General features: G+C 33.6%; 2 protein-coding genes across 2 annotated transcripts in view; one reads left to right on the top strand and one right to left on the bottom strand.

The window, feature by feature from the left end:
- RSRC1 (arginine and serine rich coiled-coil 1) overlaps positions 1-22,615 on the top strand; it is a 427,744-nt gene that overhangs the window by 144,579 nt on the left and 260,550 nt on the right. The gene's annotated exons all lie outside the window — the stretch shown is intronic.
- Positions 18,853-19,288, bottom strand: LOC125175054 (U6 snRNA-associated Sm-like protein LSm3). The gene has a single exon (XM_047875329.1). It carries the CDS (start codon positions 19,286-19,288, stop codon positions 18,908-18,910), a length of 381 nt encoding a protein of 126 aa, XP_047731285.1. The 3' UTR covers positions 18,853-18,907.

Raw genomic sequence — 22,615 nt, forward strand, 5'->3', positions numbered from 1 at the left:
ATGTAAGGTTATGTAGGCTTTTGCCCATGGTGCTAATTTCATGGTGAAGCCTGTGGCTCAGCATCCTCTTTCTTACAAATGCTAAGTGTGTACAGTTCCGAGTCTTGAGTTTACTTTCCTGTATACATTTTCACTGCAATAACCTCTGCTAGTTTTTGCCCTTTTACTTTCCTTCCCTCTTCTGTACCCACCCACAGTGTCTTCTTTAAACTGTCCATAACAGGATTGATTGTGCATCCTGGAACCAAAAATGATGGGGTAAAATGGGCATATTAGTAAATAAGAGCCTTTTAACATTTTGTGTACGGGAAGTTAAGGTTAAGGAATATTTTCTATATCTCATTGTTGTCAAGTTTTTTTTTTTCCATTATTGCCTCTCTAAGGAGAAAAAGTAAATTAAAATCAATTTAATCAATTTTCACTTAACTTAATTGAGAGAGAAATTAACAAAATTAAATACTAAGGAATACGATTCTGGAGTTGAATTGAGCTTTGGAAGGCCACAAACCATTTCAGTATCTAAAAATTTTTCTGCTTTCTTCCTCCAATTGATAATTGAGAATATATCCTATATAATATACATGCTGTCTATTAAGAGACTTGGGTTCTGGTACAAACTCCATTCCTGAATACAAACTCATTTGCTAAATAAGGATCCTCTTGTCATCCCCTTCTCTACCCCTAAAATAGATAAGTGGCTTTCAAACTTTTCTTATTCCTTCTTTAATTCTTATCTTTCTCGTTACTTCCTATTCTTTCCTTCCTTTCCCCCTTACTTTCTCCATTTTTTCCCCCCTTCCCTGGCTGGTTGGGGTGAGTGGATGGACTGAGATCCTTTTACTCTCCTGCCACACATGCAAAGATAGTTTGGAAACCACTTAGTCTAGATGGTTATATCATATAATTCAATAAATTGAAAGGATATATGGAAAGCATTGGAGAGAAATGTGAGCTAGCTTTCTGGACCAGGATTCAGAAATTTTTTTCCATGAAGATCCAGATAGTAAATATTTTCAGCTTTGTAGGCTTACAGTGTCTGTCAGAACTACTCAACTCTGCTGTTGTAATGTGGAAAGCAGCCACAGACAATAAATAAATGAATGAATAGGCATGTCCTTGTTGCAGTAAATTCTATTTACAAAAGTAGGCAGTGGGACCAAGCTAGTCTAAGGACTTAAAGTTTGTCATCTCCTGGCCTAGACTGCCAAAGCCTGTTGTATACAATAGTGGTCTCCCAAATGGGGTACAAACACTTTTGATTGTTATATACAATTTTTATTGTACATGTAGACATTTCCTAGTTTATTTAAAAATTAAACAGATGTACTACTCTACCATCAATTATGTCACCATTTTTAAGAGTAGTATACTTTGCATTATATAGATATATACTAACCTATTTAATAATCCTGTGTCTTTGGACATGTAAGTTGTTTTCATTTATCATTGAAGTTATGGATATTCTCAAATATTCTTGTGCATGTGTATTCTTATGTATATGTATAGATACATGTACATATATATGCACATGTATGTATAAATATTTATATATATAAATATCTTTGCACATATTTCTTATATTTCTGTAAAATAAATTCCTAGAAGTGAACTTGCTGGGTCAAAGAATATTGTTTTTTATGAGGTTAACACACATGGTCATTTTGCATCCTGGGAAGGTGGTATGAATTTGCCCTCCTCCTCCCACCACTAACAGCGAATAAGTGCCCACTTTTAATATACCAAAAAATATTATTACTCTAGCCAAAAATTTATTGACTGAATCAGTAAAATAATTAGAAACACAGTCAGTATAGTATGATATTCTTATTTCTGTGGATAACGGAAAATTTACTTTGCCATTTCTGAATATAATAACCTTTCTATAGGGAATTTAATGGTGATATTTCTTGATGGTTACCAAAAGGGATGGATACTGACAGATCTGATGAAAGGATGGCTGAGCACCCAATGAAATAAGGCTTCCAGCAAGGCTTCCAGCACTTCAGTGAAGCCATTTCAGACCCGCTTGTTGTTGCATTGTAACAAAGCACAGAGAGGTGTCCAGACATTGGTTCATCACCTATCCCAAGAGGCTAGTTTCACTTTCAGAGCTCTATTTGTATAAAGCAGTAAACCAATAATAACTGTATACTTTGTATGGCTTTAGCTTTTCATATTCTGAAGTTAATGGGAGGGGACCTCTCTGTTTAGACCATATGCCATGACTTTTCCCTCACAATGTCTCAGATCTGAGAGCACTATTGATAAAATTCCTTAAAAATTATTGAGTTAACCTCACCTTAGGAATGGGATGCCTAAAAACACTTGGTGATTATAATTTATCAAATTATCATCAGATGAAAGCATTTTAAGACTGAAAATAGTAAAATCTGGGGTTTTAAAATTATTTTTGTGCTTTCTAAACAGTTTTATAAATTCCAGATTTCTAAATATAGTAAATAATGTTTTAGGACTATATGATAATATGTATACTTTTTTAAAAGGTAGCTTTTGCTTGCCTACTAAATGTGAATTTTTCCCCCCAGTGCTCTCAGGTTTTAAGGAGGTAAGTTCCTGGTTGGAACTGAAAGTACTGTGTAGGAATTAATATGCCCAATTAAGGTTTGTTTTGCAGCTCTTTATTTAACATAATGTCAAACGTACAAATATGTTTCAGAAAGAATAAAAAGAGCTCTCATATACACTTTATCCAGATTCACTGATTGTTTACATTTTTGCCTCATTTGCTCATTCTCTGTCTCTGTCTCTCAACACACTTTTTTTCGGAATCATTTGAGAGTACATGGTGGGCATCAGTCCCTTTACATCTAAATATTTTTGTGTATATTCTGTAAAAATTTTTTTATGTAGCCACAGTACAGTAATCATAATCAGGAAATTTAGCGCTGATACAATATTATCTAATCAGCAGCACATAGTCCCAGTTATGTCATATAATTTCCTATTTGCATACTAGCCACCTTTCCCCTCCATCAAAGACCCAGTTCAGGGTCATGCATGACCATTAGTTGTCATGTCTCTTTAGTTTCCTTTAATGTAGAACAGTTTCTCAGCTTCTCTTTGTCTTTCATGACCTTGACATTTTTATTTATTTTTTAATTTTTTGTTTATTTATTTTTAGAGAAGAGAGAGAACATGTGAGAGTGGGGGAGAAGGGCAGAGGGAGAGGGAGAGAGAGAGAGAGAGAGAGAGAAAATCCCCCAAGCAGGCTCCTTGCTCAGTGCAAGCCTGATGTGGGACTGGGTCTCAGCACTTCGAGATCACAGCCTGAGCTGGTATCAAGAGTGCTTAACCTACTGAATTACCTAGACGCCACGCCCTCTTGGCATTTTTAAAGCTATATAGGCCAGTTGTTTGATATGTCCCTCAATTTGGATTTGTCTAATGTTTCCTAATGATTATAGGTTGTGCATTTTTTTCCAGGAATATCACATAAGTAATGTTTTGTCCTTTTCAGCACATCCTATCAGGAATCACAGGATGTTGGTTTATTCTATTATTGGTGATGGTAACTTCGATCATTTGGTTAAGATCCATTCAAAATTTGACTTGGCAGCATAAAGAGAACTTTTATAGTGGTTTGATTTCTAAGGCACACACTCTTGTCTGAATAAATTGCTTGCTATATTTTCTCTGTATATATTACCTGTTCCCCATTTGGCTTGTTTGTTTAATATTGGTGAAGAAATTAAATGAATACAATAACAGATTTGTATCTTTCTACTTTATCAGTTTGGGGGGGGTTATTTCTACTTGATTTGCTTCATATTCTTTATAGTTTGTTTATAGACTGTGTTGGTAGATGATACTATATTTTATAACTTACCTAAAGAGTTGTTATGATATGGAATTTTAATTTTTTTTTAGTTCTTTCATGTTTTAATATTTTCTTCCTTTTTTCATGTAGTGCTGAGCCCTACTTATTTTTATCCCCATTGTTTCTAGCTCTCTACCAAATCAAATCTGGAATATTCCATTATTTGTATACTCCTGTTAAGTTTTAAATTATGAATGAAACAAATACAAAAGCATCATGATATTCCATAAATATATGGTTTTAAGAATTTTATTTTAAAGTGAGAAGGACGGTTACAAGTCCGTTACTCTGCTTTCAGAAACCATTCCTGAAAGATTAGAACGTATCCTTTTCAAGTACTTGATGTAAGAGAATTCCAACCTCCATTTAAAATCTATTCAAATACCTAACACTCTCTAGAAATGCTTTTCTGTTAACTGACCTAAATCTGCTATCCTATTTCTTGTTTACTTGTAGTAAAGGTGAAGAATAACTAGTTATTATTCTTGTCTAACAATGGCTTTGAAATTATTAAAGCCCACACCCTGAGTAAATTACTTGCTTTCAAAGATACCATTTTCTAGTTCTCTAGTCAGATGTGTGACTAACCTGTGGCCATCATGCCACTCTTTAGTTAGAAATTCAGAATTGGATAAGGACCATGGACCTTTTATTTATTGACCTCAACTTTAATATTATTAAATTTACAGTCATCCAAGCAAAACCCAATAATGCATTATTTCTTTTGAGTGGGAATATTATTGAGATATGCTGACAGTATTGGAGTTTTGTATAAAGTTGAGCTGCAGAAGAAAGTTTGAAAATCAATAGTTTTATATGTCATAATTTAGTTTTTCACTTTGCATTTTTCAAATTATTCAAGGGTCTAGTTCTTTATTGTACTTTTAATATAGAGTTGCTAGTAACTTTTCAAGCACATATAAAGTTCTCAGTGAAAGAACAAAGAAATCTGAAAAATAGTAAAATAACATACAAAAAGACTGATTAAAATAAGGCAGTGAGATTTTTCTTTACCCATTGACTAACAAGTCGTTTGTTGTTACTTTCCCTTTTAATGTTTTCAAATTTTAGCACTAATGGTTTAACTCTGTATGAATAGAAACGTGATTGAAAACAATTGTCTGTTTTTAATTTATTATAGGTTGGCTTTATATAATTTTGCCAGCATACATTTACTAAATTCTTAAAATATTTTAGTCTAAAATCTATGGTAGAGGTGTATGATTTATGTTTAATTTTGGAAGGTGTAGTATGTATGTATTTTAAAGACCAGAAATGCATTAGAGAAATAAAATCATAATGAATTCAAATTTTAACACCCAGTTTAAGTAAACTAAGGTTAATAAATTTTGTCATGTCTAGTAAAATATTCCCATGTCTCTTGACCATTGATTTCATGTTTTCTTATCAAGTCTATTTTACAAAAATAAATACATATCTGGGATATTGTAAGAAAAGCATGTTACTTAAAATCAAGTATTTAAAATGAAATTGTTAACTGTAAACGTAACAATATATATGTTACATATATAATATAATTATTAAATGTATATAAAGCTCTGGGTTTCTGTTTTCAGCATTGGTGCTCTGGAAACAACATGTAGAAGTGAATTATGACTTAAATTTCTAGGCCTGCCCAGTATTCTGAGTTAGTATTCAACTTTAAGAATGAAGTCATGTTTTAGCTTATGTCAGGGGAACAAGGCACACGGTTTAGATAATCATACTGCTCAGACAGGTTGGCAATCACTAAATTAAACTGTCATGATGCAGTTTGGTTAAATGACCCACTGATAACCAAGTAATCACAACACTCTCCATGGGAATCTGGGTTCAGTAACTCATGGCTATGTACGGAAATCATGCTTATGTGACAAATTTTTGCTACCAATATAGCAACACTATTTTAAATGTTTTTACTGTTCTTGGAGTGGCATTTGATGAAGTTTTGGGCTGTGACCTCAGTTATTGGAACAAGAATATATACTTCTAGTTGGCTGCTTAAAAGGCAACAATATTGATTAACGGAATGAATAACATAAGGTGGAACCAGAATTCAATATAAAAGATTGTAGCTTTCCTGTTCTTCTTTTTTTTTCTTTTTAAGCAAAGCGATTATCTTAAAAAAAAAAAAGACACCCACTGATTCTTGCAAGTGAAAAGGAAAAGATACGAAATCTTTTTCAACATTTCCTTATCTTATTATTTGGGCTATGATTTTATCATCATCAGAGTAGACTCAGATATTCCCATCAAAGTTTTTTCTTATTAATGGGCCCAGCTTTCTATACTATCTTAAAGTTAGTTAGTTAATCTTACTAGGAAACAGTTTGATGTCTTTGCAGCTACTCTTTATTATTTTCTTGTGACCACAGTTCTCTTGTTAATACCGGGTCTGAAGTGATGACCAGGATTTTAGAAATTGATTATTATGAGAGTTAAGAAAAATGTTTGGAATCTACAGAGTTAATGAAATAACTCTTGATCATCTAAATATAATACAAGACCTTGTGTAGTGTATCATAGTGAAAAAAAGTTTCCTGTTTTATATTTAAGAGTATTTTAATTGAATCTTAATGCATTTAAGTTTCTGCAAACCATTATTTTGGCATTCTTTTCATGATAAATACTATGTATTTAGAAAAATCAATATTAAAATTTAGCTTCAAAGAATTCATGAAGTGAAACATAATGAAATCTTGATATATTATATACAGAAGACAAATCCCCAATCATTTCTTTTTATGCAAATGAATTTGATTTAGACATAATTCCCCAACATCACCATGAATTTCCATCTGTGTAACCCTGATGTTCTTAAGCAGTCTGCAGTTACCTCATGCTCTGGGCTATATTCACTCTGCATGTATGGAAACTGTGACTATCTTAACACTTTAGATGATGATATGAATAACAATTGTTTGTTGATTTTATTCTCTATCTCCCTGGATAACCTGCTGTCTGCAAAGGCTGAATAAGTGGCAGATAGCTTTTGTCATCCCTTATCCAAGCTGTACACTTGTAAGGAAGAGCAGGGATAATCGCCTCAATCTAATTAGGGGTTAAAAGAGGCCATGACTGTGATGTGGCAGTGAGACACCTTACTGTAGCAATCCTGTTTGCATTAGAAAAATAAGGTTGTCATATTGATTATTCAAATTGGCTTATATTGGCCAAGGCTCAATGGTTTGTATTGCAGCTGAAGCAGTTGAAGATCCCAGCTATTCACAGACGACCTATGCTATAGCATATATTGTATTGTGGCTTGTTTGCTAATTTAGGGTTTCAAGAATGAAGATGGAGTTTAATCAGGCGATTTAAAGGTTAAACTGATCATCAGAAGTTAGCTTCCATTTTGTGATAGCAATGATTATGTAAATTTTGAATAAGTGAAGATCTAGTGACATTGTAAGTCTCTAACTGAAGATATTATATATAAAAGCATTATTTAGTCTGTTGTTGATGCATGTTTTGATATTAATCAAAAGGATGTAGCTTGTGTTTCCTGTTTCCCTTCTTACTTCTCTTCAACCTGTCCTCCTTTGCTTCACTTGAGTATTCTGGACTTTGGGTATGTTCTGAGAACGGAAATAGTGGCAAATAGAGACAAGTTTGAAAATTTCTTGTACAAATCTTTAATCACTCTTTCTCAAATGTCCTAGTTAACTGTAAGTCCAGCTAAGTTACTACACATGGATGGCCTATATTTTGATATTCATATGAAATGTCTGTAGACACTGAATACTTTTTGTGCAATCTCTATTATAAAACCTATTTTTAAAATGAAGAGTTAGTATAATAGTTCCCTCTAGTAGTAGTGAGTTATTTTGCTTTTTGCTTTCTGCTTTTTGAGTATCACATTGATTCATGGGATTTTTATTTAACATATTTCAATTATTTAGAATTGTTATTTTGGTGCTTTTTGATGCTCAAATTGTAGCAAGTTTGGTCTGTGTGAACCTGGATTGTCTCCTGTGTCCCTGTTAGTTTGAAATGGTTCTTTACATTTTGTTTCAGTCTCAGACTGAAATTTTTTGTTCCAGAGCCTGGAATTAACCATTTATCCAAATAACCTTGGCTCCTTTTAATCAAGAATGGTATTTAGAAATCAAAATACGATGCTACAGGGATGTCATTTCTTTAGTTCAATGGACAGAACTAGAAAACATACACTGTTTCATTGAATCTAAGATGTGGCCAATTGTAATTTTATGTACTGCTAAGAAAGAAAACACTGCCAATTAATTTTAAGACACCATATAATGCAAGATGCATCCTCATTACAGATATTTTAAAGTAGTATTCAAAATGTACATCTTAGAATCAATGAAATATGGTATACTAAATCATGAATTCATACGATTTTACTTTGAAATTTGTTGTTACAGGATTTTAACTTAGTTTATACATGTATTTTTTTCTTTTTTAGTGCATGTGTTCCTAATATCATTAGCATAATTATTTATTTGCTTTATTGTATGGTATACATGAAATAGTTTTTTATTTTTTAATTTTTATTAAAAATTTTTTAAATGTTTATTTATTATTAAGAAACAGAGAGAGACAGGGCATGAGCATGGGAGGGGCAGAGAGAGGGGGAGACACGGAATCTGAAACCGACTCCAGGCTCTGAGCATCAGCATAGAGCCTGACACATGGCTCCAACTCAAACCGCGAGATCATGGCCTGAGTCAAAGTCAGACGCTCAACCGACTGAGCCACTCAAGCTCCCCAAAGTGGTTTTTAAAAATGATGTTCGTGAGAGGTGCTGGGTGAAGAGCCTGGAGCTGCTTCGGATTCTGTCTCCCTCTCTCTCTGCCCCTCCCCTGCTCTCATTCTGTCTCTCTCTCTCTCTCTCAAAAATAAACATTAAAAAAATTAAAAAAAAATAATGTTCTTGAAATTTAAAAATATTGATACAAAATGTATAAGTAGAACATATCAGAGAATACAGCAGTTAAGTTAGAAAAATGAACCAGCAGTTAAGAATGGTTCAAACTAGAAGTACAAAGGTAACTCAATATTGTGAAATTTGTTAACATTGTTAGCCGTAGTAATAAGTCAAAAGAGTTTAGTGGTATCTACCCTGCATTTCAGTTATTTTTGGTAATTCAGAGTTTAAGATCTAGGTATTGTTATGTGATTTTAAAAATAAGAGTCAGGAGCTCCTGGGTGGCTCAGTCGGTTAAGCGTCTGACTTTGGCTCAGGTCATGATCTTACAGCTTGTGAGTTTGAACCCCAGGTCAGGCTCTGGGCTGACAGCTCAGAGCCTGGAGCCTGCTTTGGATTCTGTGTCTCCCCCTCTCTCTGCCCCCATCCCCCTCTCAAAAATAAACATTAAAAAATATTTTAAAATATAAGTCAAATCATACAGTAAAACACACAGATCTTATGTATACAGTTCAGTAAATTTTAACAAATACCTTCATTGGTAGAACTTGGATTCCATATCCCATCCCCTTCAAAAATTTCCTTGTGCTCCTTTTAGTCAGTCCTTTCCCCCAGCCTCTAGAGGCAACTGCCGTTCTAATTTCATTTACAGTAGATTAGTTCAGAACTTGATATAACTGGCATTGTATTTTTTTGTACCTGGCTTCTTTTGCTCAGTATAATGTGTTTGAGATTTATCCATGTTGTCGCATGTATTAGTAGTTTGTTCCTTTTATTGCTGACTAGTATTCCATTGTGTGAATATACCGCAGTTCATTCTGTTGAAGGATATTTTGGGTTGTTTTCACTTTGGAGCTATTATGATTAAGGTTGCCATGCACTTTCTTGTACAAGTCTTTGGGGAGCGTGTGTTTTTATCTCTCTTGGGTGAATACCTAGCAGTGAGTTTTTAGCTTTTGAGACGAAAGTAGCTATGAACATTTGTATATATGTCTCTGAAGGGACATGTTTGCATTTTTTTTTTTTTTGGCATAAATACCGAGCAGTGGGTTAGATGGATAGGTGTATGAAATAGGTAGTATGATAAGTGTGTATTTACTGCCAGAAGGGTTTTGTACAGTTGTTTTAGTTTATATCCCCATAAACAATGTATGTTTCAACCAGAAGTTTCAGTTGCACATCTTTACCAACATTTGGTGTCACAGACCTTTGAATTCCAGCTGTTCTAATGGATTTGAAGTTGTATTTCATTGTGAGTTTTAAGTAGCATTCTTCTGACGACTAATGATGTTAAACAGGGTTTTTTCTGTGCTTACTGGCTATTTGTGTATTTTCCCTTATAAAGTGTTTGTTCAAACCTTTTATCTATTTTTCAAAAAAAGATTATTTCTCTTTTTATCATTAAGTTGTGAAAATTTCTTACATATTGTGTGTTCAATTTGTTAGATATGTGTTGTGAATATCTTCTCTTGGTCTGTGGCATGTCTATTGATTTCTTAACAATGTTTTTAGATAAATAGTAGTTTTATAATTTGAAGTCCTGTATATAATGTTTTTTCTTTTATATTTACTACTTTAACTTTTTTCTTACATGTAAAAGCTAGAATCAGTTTGTTACATTCTACAAAAACCCTTGTTGGTACATTGATTGGAATTGCATTGAATCTTTAGATCTGTTTGGTAGGAACTCGTATCTGTAAGATATATTTTACCATTCACGGACATAGTATACTTCTTCATTTATTTAGTACTTTAAAAATGTCCTAATAAAAAACAATTTTTTTCTTCTATAAAAGTCTTGCAGGTATTTTGTAAAGTTTATGTCTGTCTACTTTGTATGTTTATTGTATTTATTGCTGGTATATTTGTCCTATTTGGGATTTGAAGGGAGTTCTGCTAATATTTTTCCAATGAGAATAATTTTGTTCTGGTTTTTGGTAGAGATCATTTACTGTTTAACAAGATCGCCTTCTATTCCTAGTTGGATAAAATTTTTTAGAAATTATTTTATTTATATATTTTTATTAAAAATATGTTTACAGTAATTGAAATTATTTTAAAGTTTTCCTCTTTTTATCTAAGAATGTGGTGAATAATAACTGGTTTTCTGTTATTAGTCTGTCCTTGCATTCCTGAGATGAACTCAATTTACTTGTGATGTATTATCTTTTTGTATATATTACTGGATTCATTTGATTTGTTTGTTTATTAATATTTTTTATTTTTGTTCGTGTGTGAGATTTACCTGTAATTTTCCCTCTTGTTCTTTCCTTCTCCAATTTTATTTTATTTTATTTTTATTATTTTTTTTATTTTTGCATTTTATTTATTTTAGTAAGAGAGAGACCACCAGCAGGGGAGAGGGGCAGAGGGAGAGGGAATCTTAAGGGTGTTCCATGCTCAGCACAGAGCCCGACATGGGGCTCGATCCTCTGACCCTGGGATCATGAGTTGGATGCTCAACTGAGTCCTTCTCCAATTTTAGTATCAAGGTTATAATAGACTTGTAAATGTAATGGAAAACTCTAGTAGGGGATATTGATAGTGGAGAAGGCTGTGTGTGCGCGGGGGAGGAGATATATGGGAAGTCTCTGTGCCTTCCACTTATTTTGCTATGAACTTAAAACTGCTGTAAAATTAAAGTCTGTTAAAAAAAATGTAATGATGAATGGTCTATCAGTTTCTATTCTTGAGAAGTTTGTGTAGGATTGAAATTATATATGGAATATATAATTGAATATTTGATAGAACTAGCCTATAATACAACTTAGGCTTAGTATTATCATTGTGAGGGGGTTTTAAACTACTTATTCAGGTTTTTTGATGGTTATAGGACTATTAAGCCTTTCTATTTTATCATTTTTTCTTTTTTTCTTTATTTAATCTTAAATCAGTTTCTGTAAGATTTTATTCTAGAAATTGGTCTGGCAGATTTGTTTTACCTGAGTTTACAAATTTATTGGCATGATATTCTCTTAGCTTTTTTTCCCTCTGTTTTTTAAAATGTTAACATTGTTTATTGTCTCCCATTCATTTCTCATTTCCCCTTTATTGTTTTTATGAAAAAGAAACAAAGAGATAAGCACCCATGTCTTCTTTGAAGATGACATTTTGTGCTAGATTATTCAGAGTTCATTTTTAAAGTATTTCTCTTCCCAAGTATCTCCTCTCCTACTCTGTTTAACTCATTTTGTTTTACACATGCCACACCACATACTACATAATCCTTTTGTCAGTGTTCCAATCATTATTCCTTATGCAGTTTTAAAATTAGATATAAATTATACTTACTCTGTTACAGTAATAAGTGGTACATGTTATACAACAGTTTTTAATGTTTATTTTTGAGAGAGAGAGTGAGAAAGCAACTGAATGCTAGTGGGGGAGGGCAGAGAGAGAAGGAGATGGAGGATCCAAAGTGAGCTCAGTGCTGATGTCAGAGAGCCTGATGCGGGGCTCAAATTCACAAGCCTTGAGATCATGACCTGAGCCGAAGTTGGACACTTAGCCAACTGAGCCACCCAGGCGCCCCCAACATTTTCTTTTTTTATTTGAGTAGTGTTAGTATCGCTGATGATGAGTGGGAAATGAATAAGAAATGATGTCTTTAGATCTTCCTGAGTGTTCTATTTGATGAGGGTTGTAAGTAAAAAATAAAAATGGTAATAGAATTAGTGCTTTAAGGACAAGACCTCTTGGAGTGTATGTTCCCATCTTATAGACTAGTTGTTACTGATTTTGTTTCTCGGTCAATATCATTTTGTACAAAGTACCAAATGTAATAAATAGAAGTTTATTTGACTTTCGTTTATCACTGTTGGCACATTTGGGCCTTTTTGGAAATATGTGATGGAATATTTAGGATCATAGTGGCTGGGAGAAAAAAATCGGGATACTCCGTCTTAACAGTATACAAGACAGTCTGATCAAAAAGAAATTTTCCCATCAAAAATGCCAGTGATACCTAATTGAGAAAATTTAAGAGAGTAAACTACTTTTGCTAATATTGCATAGCCAAAAATGCTGGAGGACTAATTGAAAACCAACATAGTCTACACTTACACAGTACAGTGAATATTGCCATCACCACAGATGTTTCCACTTGCTGTTATGTAGTCTATTTTCCCCCCACCTCAATCTTAGCTGCTAATGTGCTTTCTGTCACTATAAATTAGTTTATATTTTCTAAAATTTTATATAAGTGGAATCACAATATACATTATGTATTCTTTTGTGTTTGGCTTTTTTTCCTCAGCATTATGATATTGTGATTTATCCATGATGTTGGATGGATTAGCAGTTAGTTCCTTTTGAATGAAAAGTAATGTAGTTTTGTATAAATATATCACATTTTGTTTTTATACTCATCTATTAATAGATATTTGAGTTGTTTTCCATTTTGGATATTACTAAATCTGTTGTGAGCATTCATATAAAGTTCTTCAAGTGGACATATGTTTTCTTTACCTGGAAAGTGAATGACTGGCTTGGTTGGAAGGTTTAGATTTAACTTTTAAGAACCTGCCAAATGGTTTCCTGAAGGGGTTGTATTATTTTACCTTTAAATGACTGGCATATGAGATTCCACGTTTCTCCAGATCCTTGCCAAAATTTGTATTGCTGTTTCTTTTTAATTTTAGCCTTTATAATGGATTTGTAGATGCATCCTGCTTTGGTTTTAATTTTCATTTCCCTGATGTCAAATTATGCTGAGCATCTTATGTTTATTGGCCATTTGTGTATCTGTTTTTTTGTGTAGTGTCCGGTCAAATTTTGCTCCTATTTTTAAAGTTTTACTGAAGTATAATTTGTATATGGTAAACTGCACATATTTTTAAAGTATGCAATTTGATATTTTTTTATTTCTGTATATACTGTATATACCAATGATACCATCGCCACAGTCAACACAGTCAAGGTTCGTTAGAACCTTTCCCCTTCATAACCAAAGGCTTAGTCAGGCTCCTTTATTATACCCTTCTTCTCTCTCTTCTTGCTCTTTCTCCCACTGGCACCTATTTACTCTAACTGTAGATGAGTTTACATTTTCCAGAACTTTATGTAAATGTAATAATGTGGTATGTATTCCTTTTGTCTGGCTTCTTTCGCTCAGCATAATTATTCTGAGCTGCATCTATATTGTTGCATGTATTTTTCTTTATTGTGGAATAGTATGCCTTTGTATGTGTATGAAACAGATTGTTTTCCCAGTTACTTACTGATGGAGACATGTTTTCAGGTTTTGGCTATTATAAAACAAACTGCTATGAAAATTTGTGTAAATTTATGGCCATACTTTCTTTTTGGCAGTAGAAGGGCTGGATCATATGGTAGATTTATTCTTAACTTAATTGCGAGACTGTTTTCCAAAGTGGTGATACCATTATACAATCTTGCCAGCAGCGTGTGAGTGTTCCAGTTATTCCACAGCTTTATTAATACTACATATATGGGTAATCTTTCATTTTAGACATTTTAATAGGTATGAAGTAGCCTATTATGGCTTTAATTTACATTTCTCTCATAACTAATGGTATTGAGAATTTTTTTTTAAGTTTTATTTATTTATTTATTTTGAGAGAGAGAGAGAGAGAGAGAGAGAGAGAGAGAGAGAGCGAGCGAGCATGAGCAGGGCAGGGGCAGAGAGAGGGAGAGAGAATCCTGAGCAGGCTCTGCACTGCCAGCATAGAGCCCAACGTGGGGCTCAAACTCATAAACTGTGAGATCATGACCTGAGCCGAAACCAGGAGTCGGGCACTTAACCAACTGAGTCACCCAGGTGCCCCGAGAATGTTTTCAGTGTTCTCATTTGCCACCTATATATATTTCTTAGTGAAGTATCTGTCCACATCTTTTGCTTGCTTTTTATGTTGGGTCATTTCCTTATTATTAAGTTTGGAGAGTTCTTTATATTTCTAGATTCAGGTGCTATATCAGATGTATGCTGTAGCTTTTCTTTCATTCACTAGGAGTGCCTTTTGAAGACAGAAGTTTTTAATTTTGATAAAGTTTAGTTTATTCATTTATTCTTTTGTAGATCATGATTTTGGTGTTGATCTATGAGATCTTTGCCTAGCCAAAGGTCACAAAGATTTCCTATATTCTTCTACCAGATTTATAGTTTTAGTTTTTACATTTAAGTCTGTGGCCTATTTTGAGATAAATTTTGAGTATGATATGAAATCTGGATCAAAGTTCTTTTTTTTCATCTTGAAAATTTAATATTGGCAGCATATTTTTTCCAACCAGATCACCTTACTTTTTTGGATTGCCTTTTATTTTTGTAATAAAATCTGATGTCCATAAAGGGGTTGGTCTGTTTGTAGGCATTTGGCTTGTTCCACTAGAAGTGCTTGTCTGTCTTGGTGCCAGTACCACACTGTTGATTATTGTAGCGTTATAATACTTAGAATCGTGTAGTCGTAGCCTTCATACTTTATTCTTTTTTCAGAGTTGTTTTTGCTGTCTTAGGTTCTTTCTACTACCATATGACTTTCGCAATTATTTTGTCAGTTTCTATGAAATACTTTGCTTATATTTGATTGGGATTGCATTGAATCTGTAGATCAATTTGGAGAGAATTAACAGCTTAATAATATTGAGTCTTCTGATATGTTAACAAGGTGTATTTCTTCATTTATTGAGGTCTTATATGATTTTTCCTAGCAGTGTTTTGTAACTTACAGTTTAGAGGTCTCTGACATTTTCCTTTTTCATATTTATCCGGAAGTATTTTATATTTGTGATGTTACTGCAAATGATATATATGTAGCACTTAAAAATTTTAATTTTTGATAGTTTGCTGGTAGTATATGTATATACACTTGAATTTGGTATATTGATCTTGTATCCTGCAACCTCGTTAAATTCACTTATCATTCTAGTTGCTTTTTTATATAGATTCCATAAGATTTTCTGTGGAAATGATTGTGCTGTTTGTAATGAAGACAGTTTTACTTCTTTCCAATCTGGGTGTCTTTCGTTTCTTTTTCTTGCCTGACTCCTCAGACTAGAGCCTCCAATACAACATTGGTAGAAGTGGAAAGTTTGGATATCTTTGTCTTGTTCCTGATATTAGTGAGATAGCATTTACTCTTTTTCACTATTAAGTGTGATGTTAGCTGGCAGATTTTTGGTAAATGCCTTTTAAAGGTTGAGGAAATACTCTCCGAGTTCTTGTTTGCTGACAGTGTTTTTTTTGTTTTTATTTTTTTAAGAAATATGTGTTGGATTTTGTAAAAATGCTTTTTTGGGGGTGATTGTTGAGACTATCTTTTTCTTTTATTTAATTGTTAATGTGGTGAATTACATTGATTTTCATATGTAAAGCACTTTTGCATTTCTTGTGGAAAACTCCACTTAGTCATGGTCTATTATCCATTTCATATATTGTTGCATTTAATTGGCTAAAGTTATATTTAGAATATTTACATTTGTTTTCATGAGGAATATTGGTCTGCAGTTTCACTTTCTTATAATATCCTTGACTATATTTGGTATCAGGTAGTGCTGGCCTCAAAAGAATGAGTTGGGAAGTTCTTCTTTCTTTTTTTCTTTCATTCTTTTTGTAGAAACAAGACTATTTATTACATATGCCATCAAAATAATAATAATAATAAATTCTTCTTTATCTATACCTGCTTTTTTAAAATGTTTATTTATTTTTGAGACAGAAAGAGAGACAGAGCATAAGCATGGGAGGGGCAGAGAGAGGGAGACACAGAATACAAAGCAGGCTCTGAGCTGTCAGCACAGAGCCCGATGCATGGCTTGAACTCTTGAACCATGAGATCATGACATGAGCTGAAGTCAGAGGCTTAAATGACTGAGCCACCCAGGTGCCCCTCCACACCTGAATTTTTTTGTAGTAATGTCTTATACATTTCCATTTAGAATATTCCTGTATTATTTTAGGGTCTTTATGTTATACACAAGAAAGCAACATTGACAAACTTAAGTAAAAACGAACTTAGCAAAGGATAGTGAGGGCTCACAGAATTGATACGAGCCTAAAATATCAGGAGTATCTGAGAAAGCAAGAAGGGAATAAAAGTCACAGCACCTGTCTTTTAAGAAGAGCCCACCTGTTCAGAAACTGGTTTGCCAGCTGCATTGCCACCACCACCATGGCTGCTACTCTGAAAGGTATCATTTTCAAATCTGCATTCTGGCTTCATTGTTATCTTCAAAATTTAAGTCCAGGTAAAGGGCTTTTGATTGGCTAAGATTAAGTTATGTATCTAACTTTCTGATCTTTTTATCTCCCATAGTCAGAGGCATGGAGTTGGGTAGTAAGGATGCACGGAATTATTGTCATGGGAAAACAACATATAACGGGGGAAGAGGTAAAGTTCCAGAAGTAAACTGTATGCTATTAGGAAGGATGTAGTTTTTGGCAGACAAAAAAATCCCGTCTGATTAATGTCTACTATAAACCCTTTTCCATTGTCAGTTATGAGTTCCATTCACATTACCTACTGTTTACTCCTGATAATATTACTTTTCCTGATATAAACTAGTCTGGTACTAGTTTTATGTTCCTGGTACTGTTAAAGTGAAATAAAATAGCTTGGCTTCCCAGAGGGGATAGCCCTAAATATCAGATGCATTTCTGTAGAAACATTGGGTTAGCATCCCACTTGAATTCTGCCCATCGTCCCCACAGATTTTCACAGAACATATTCCATGAAAGGAATTCATTAGGCATGAACCTGAGGGCCTAAGAGTGTCAAGTTACCGGGGCGCCTGGGTGGCGCAGTCGGTTAAGCGTCCGACTTCAGCCAGGTCACGATCTCATGGTCCGTGAGTTCGAGCCCCGTGTCGGGCTCTGGGCTGATGGCTCAGAGCCTGGAGCCTGTTTCCGATTCTGTGTCTCCCTCTCTCTCTGCCCCTCGCCCGTTCATGCTCTGTATCTCTCTGTCCCAAAAATAAATAAACGTTGAAAAAAAAATTAAAAAAAAAAAAAGAGTGTCAAGTTACCTAAAATTCTTTCGCTGCTGCATTATTTAAATTGAATCTATCTAGGTGTCACTTAGAAATGGCATTTGGCCTGGATATTTCTTCGCAGAACAGTTTATAACTAAAAATTAAATTTCCTTAATGGAGAAATTAGTAAAAAAATTAGAGAAATATTGTTATGCATGTTATCTCTTTCTTTAGTGAGCTTCGGTAGTTTTTGTCTTTTAAGGAGTTAGTTCGTTTCACCTAAGGTATTTAATATATAAGCATAAAGCTGTTCATAATAGTCCCTTTTCATCCTTTTAATATCTGTAGAATCTATACTGATGGTACTTCTTTCATTTGTGTATTGAATAATTTTTCTTTTTTTCTCATCACTCTGGCTAGAGCTTTATCAATTTTATTGCTTTTCTCAAAGAATCAGCTCTTAGGTTTATTGATATCTTCTATAGTTTTTCTGTTTTCTGTTTCATTGCTTTCCACATTGAACTATATTATTTCCTTTTTCCTGCTTATGTTGGGTTTAATTTGCTCCTTTTTTTTTTCAAGTTTCTTTTTTAACAGAAATCATGCTTCATATTTCATGGCCATGTTAACATCTACGGTGTCACAGTACCACCACACACCCCCCTCATTCAACCTGTTCTTCTTTGTGCTCTTATGGCATCCTGTATATGCATTATTTTGTCTACCTCCCTGTCCTGCAGTTGTTGGTTTAAAGAACTGCCTTCCCAGAGGATTTGAAGGAAGGACGCATATTGGCAAAGCTGTAATTTTCAGTGGTCCACTTGGTGCCTCAAACCTAGGAGATGCACAGAGGAATGTATATAAGTAAAGTCAATGTAAGATGTGTGTTTACTTTAAAAAGTTGGCAAGACAGGATGCTGCATTAAAAAAAAAAAAATCAAAAAGGAAACATCAAATTCAACTTAAAGGAAAAAAACCCAGAAACTGAGAAAACAACAAAGCAAATCAACTCCTAAAAAAGAGTTCTTCATCTTGGTGATCACATTTATTGAAAGGGTTGGAAAAAAATAAAAATACTCTTTAGCTTAAGAATTTTTGAGTTATCTGCAAATCAACTCATTTCAGGAGTGGAAGAATCCTTGGTCATTTCTTAATGTTGCAATTAATGCAGGTTTCTCTTTTGAGTGTCTTTTACATTTAAAGAGGCAATCATACAAGTCTCCTGTATTCCATAACACGATAAATTCTTTGTTTCAGCCAACTCTTAATGGAGGGGCAACTAGAACAACACCATCTCCCTGGACAAAGAGCATCGGAATATTCCGTTTTGTTGATTTATATACCTCCTTGTAGGTTTCCTCATCAATTTCTATGGTAGTCATAGTCTCTTCCACATCTCCCAATATCATATTTAAATGCTGATCATAAGCATGTAATCTGCCTCGAAGCTCTCTGTTATTTTTCATTTTCACATAAATTCGCTCATCCAGGCTGAGCCTGATGAGATCCAGGGGCTCCTCTACGGTGTTGGTAGTTTGTTGCTGGTCCAAGTCATCTGCGCCATGTTTCAAACCCTGAAGTTTCTTAAGGTATAAACTGAGGCCATTGCTTTGAGACCTTTCATCTTTTCTCATATAAGTACTTAGTGCTTTATATCTTCTCCTTTAGGAGCATCCACAGGTTCTGATATGTTGTGTTTTCATTTTCATTCAGTTAAATAATTGCTGATTTCACTTTGATTTATTCTTTGATCAGGGCTACTTAAAAGAGTGGTATTTATTTTTCAAATATTTCTGGATATCTTTTTATAACTCATTTTTTATTTACTTTGATTATGCCAAAGAGCATACTTTGTATGATTTGAATCCTTTTAAATTTATTGAGATGTTTTATGGCTCAGCATATGTGCTATTTTAATGAATGTTTTGAAAACTGCTTCTTCTGCTTGTTCTTATATGGGATGTCTTGTAACTGTCAACTGGGTCAAGTTGGTTGATAGTGTAGTCACCTCTGTCCTTGCTAAAGATTTTTCTCTTTACTTAAGAGAAAGGAATTGAAATTTCCAAGCATAATTCTGGATTTGGGTGGATATTTTTGGAATCCAATACACATTTTTAAGCTTTATTCTGGGTTGCAGTCAAGTTCCTTGGAGACAATTTGACCTCTTAGGTCTCGCTATTATGATTCGATAGGTGGGTCTGGAGCAGTACTCAGTCTAGTGCTAACTATTCCTCATAACTGAGGTATGAAGTTGATGAGTATTCTAACAGATGCCTGTGAATTATGAGTTTTTCCTGTCTAGCTTGTTGGAGCAGCATTCTTTTTCACTTTGAGCATCAGGTTCTGATCTCCATTTCTTTGGGATGGTGTTTTCTTTGCTTCTTGTACTTGCTTTACAGGCATGCGCTATTTAGTACTTTGCTGAATATACAAAGGGGATTCTCAATAGATTTTTACAGTTCTGTCTATGTGCTCTGTCTCCTCTCTTGTCCTCTGTCCTATGAACTCTAGTTGCTTTAGTTTCCATGGAATCTCAGCTCTGACTCCTCAAATCCAGAGATTGCCAGGCTCCACCTGGGTTCTCTCTCCTTGTGCTGTGATCTGTAGTGATAAGCCTCCATTCATTTGTTTCTTGTCTCTCAGGAATCACTGTTCTTTGTTGCCTGATTTCCAATGTCTTGTAAATCTTTTATTTTATTTTATTTTTTTTTAAGAGAGAACGCAAGTGGGGGAGAGGGCTAGAGAGAGGGAGACAAAGAAAGAATATCTTAAGCAGGCTCCATGCTCAGCATGGAGCCCCACATGGGCCTTTTTCCCATGACCCTGTAATCATGACTTGAGCTGAAATCAAGAGTCAGACACTCAACTGACTGAGCCACTCAGGTACCCCCTTGTAAATCATTTTTTAAAAACATTTTGGTTTTGTTGTTGTTGTTTTGACATTTTGTTTTGTGATTATTTCAGAGAGAGACACAGAGTATATTCCTTTTTACTCTGTCTTAGAGTCTTCTGCCCATTTTAAATTTTATTCCAATCTCCCATGTGTTTTTTGTTGAGCAAAAACTATTAACTTTGATAAAGTTCCAATTTATTAATTTTCTTAAATCTTGATATTTGCTTAAACCTTCTCTACCTCAAGGTCACAAAGATTTTCTTCTAGTAGTTTTTATAGGCTTGGTTTTTCCATTTATGTCCATGATTTATTTTGACTTATAAAGTGAGGTAAGCTTGATGTTCTTTTTTTTTTTTTTTTTTTTGATACAGGTAGCCAATTACTCCAGGACCTTCTTTCTTGATTAAATTTGACTGATACCTTGATACTGTAGCAAAAATCCGCTTCTCTTATATATGTTGGGCCTTTTCTGGTCTCTATATATTAACAATACATAATCTAATCATCACAGCACGATTACTGTGCCATTGAGCAAATGATTTGCATAGCTGATTTACCAAAATTAATAGCTTTTGTTCTTTGAAAAACACAGAAGTTCATTTCTCTGTATTTCATTTGTTTTCTCTTTCATTATTGCCTGTTCTCACTTTTTTTTTTCTGATTTCTATTCACTTGAGGTTTATTTTGATCTTATTTTTCTAGCTTCAGGAGGAAATTTTGATCATTAAAACTAGACCTCTTCTTTTTTTTCTAATAAAAACATTTAAGGCTATAAATTTTCTGTAGCACTATTTTTAGTTAGATATTTTGGTCTTTTATAGATGTTTTGTTGATGAATTTTAATTTTGTTGTATTCAGAAAGTGTACTTCATAAGACTTAGTCTTTTGAATCTTCTGAGATTTTTTTAATTGTCCTACAGTTTATCATATAATAGTGAGTATATTGCAGTTGTCAGGCATAGTGCTGTATAAATATCAGTTGGGTTAAGGTGGTGATATTATTGTTCAGGTCTTCTCTATAATTATTAATTTCTTTCCTTGTTAAATTGACATATGTCAATTTCTCCATGTAAGATTCTGAATTCTTTGTTTTCTGTCTTTAATTCTGCAGGCTTTTGCTTGATAGTTTTTAAAGTCTGTTAGGAAGCATATATGCATTTGTAATTGTTATATTAGTTTCCTACAGTAGCCCTGTTATCATAAACTGGTTTTTTTTTTGCATCTGTAGGAATCCTTGCTTCCCTGGTCTGTTTTGAATAGTATTAACCTATCTATTCTAGCTTTTTTATTCTTACAAGTTGCATAACACCTCATTTTTCTAGTTTTTTTCATTCAGTCTCTGTTTTTCATGTTAAATTTGGCTTCTTTTAGATAGCCTATGTTTGGATCTTATTATTTTTTTTTTTTTTAATACATTTGGACTGTGCCTTTTAAGTGAATGGTTTAATCCATTTTTACCTAATACAATTTTGGGTGTGGTTGTATTTATCTCTGTAATTTTCCTTATCTTTTTAAAAATTATGGTATTTTTCTCTCTGTTTCTTTTTTTATTTTTTCCACCCATCCCTGCACTAACCTCCCCTCTGGTAATCACTAGTTTGTTATCTTTATTTAAGAGTCTGTTTTTTGTTTTCTCTCTTTTTTTTTTTTGTTCATTTGTTTTGTTTCTTAAATTCTATATATGAGTGAAATCATATGGTATTTGTCTCTCTCTGACTTATTTCACATAGCATTATACTGTCTAGGTCCATCTGTGTTAATTGCATGTAGCAAGAGCTCATTATTTTTTTATGGCTGTGTAATATTCTTTTATATATATATGTATGTGTGTGTGTGTGTGTATATATGTATTTGTGTTTATGTATATATACACTTATATATGTATATGTACATATGTATATACACCCACACGGATCACATCTTCTTTATCCATTCATCTATTGATGAACACCGGTTGCTTTCAGATCTTGGTTTTTGTGAATAATGCTGTAATAAACACAGGGGTGCATGTATCTTCTTGAATTAGGTTTCTTGCCTTCTTTTTTCTTGTTACTCAAATAATTTTTAG

This window comes from Prionailurus viverrinus, chromosome C2 (genome assembly GCF_022837055.1).
Source record: "Prionailurus viverrinus isolate Anna chromosome C2, UM_Priviv_1.0, whole genome shotgun sequence".
Taxonomy (NCBI): Eukaryota; Metazoa; Chordata; class Mammalia; order Carnivora; family Felidae; genus Prionailurus; species Prionailurus viverrinus.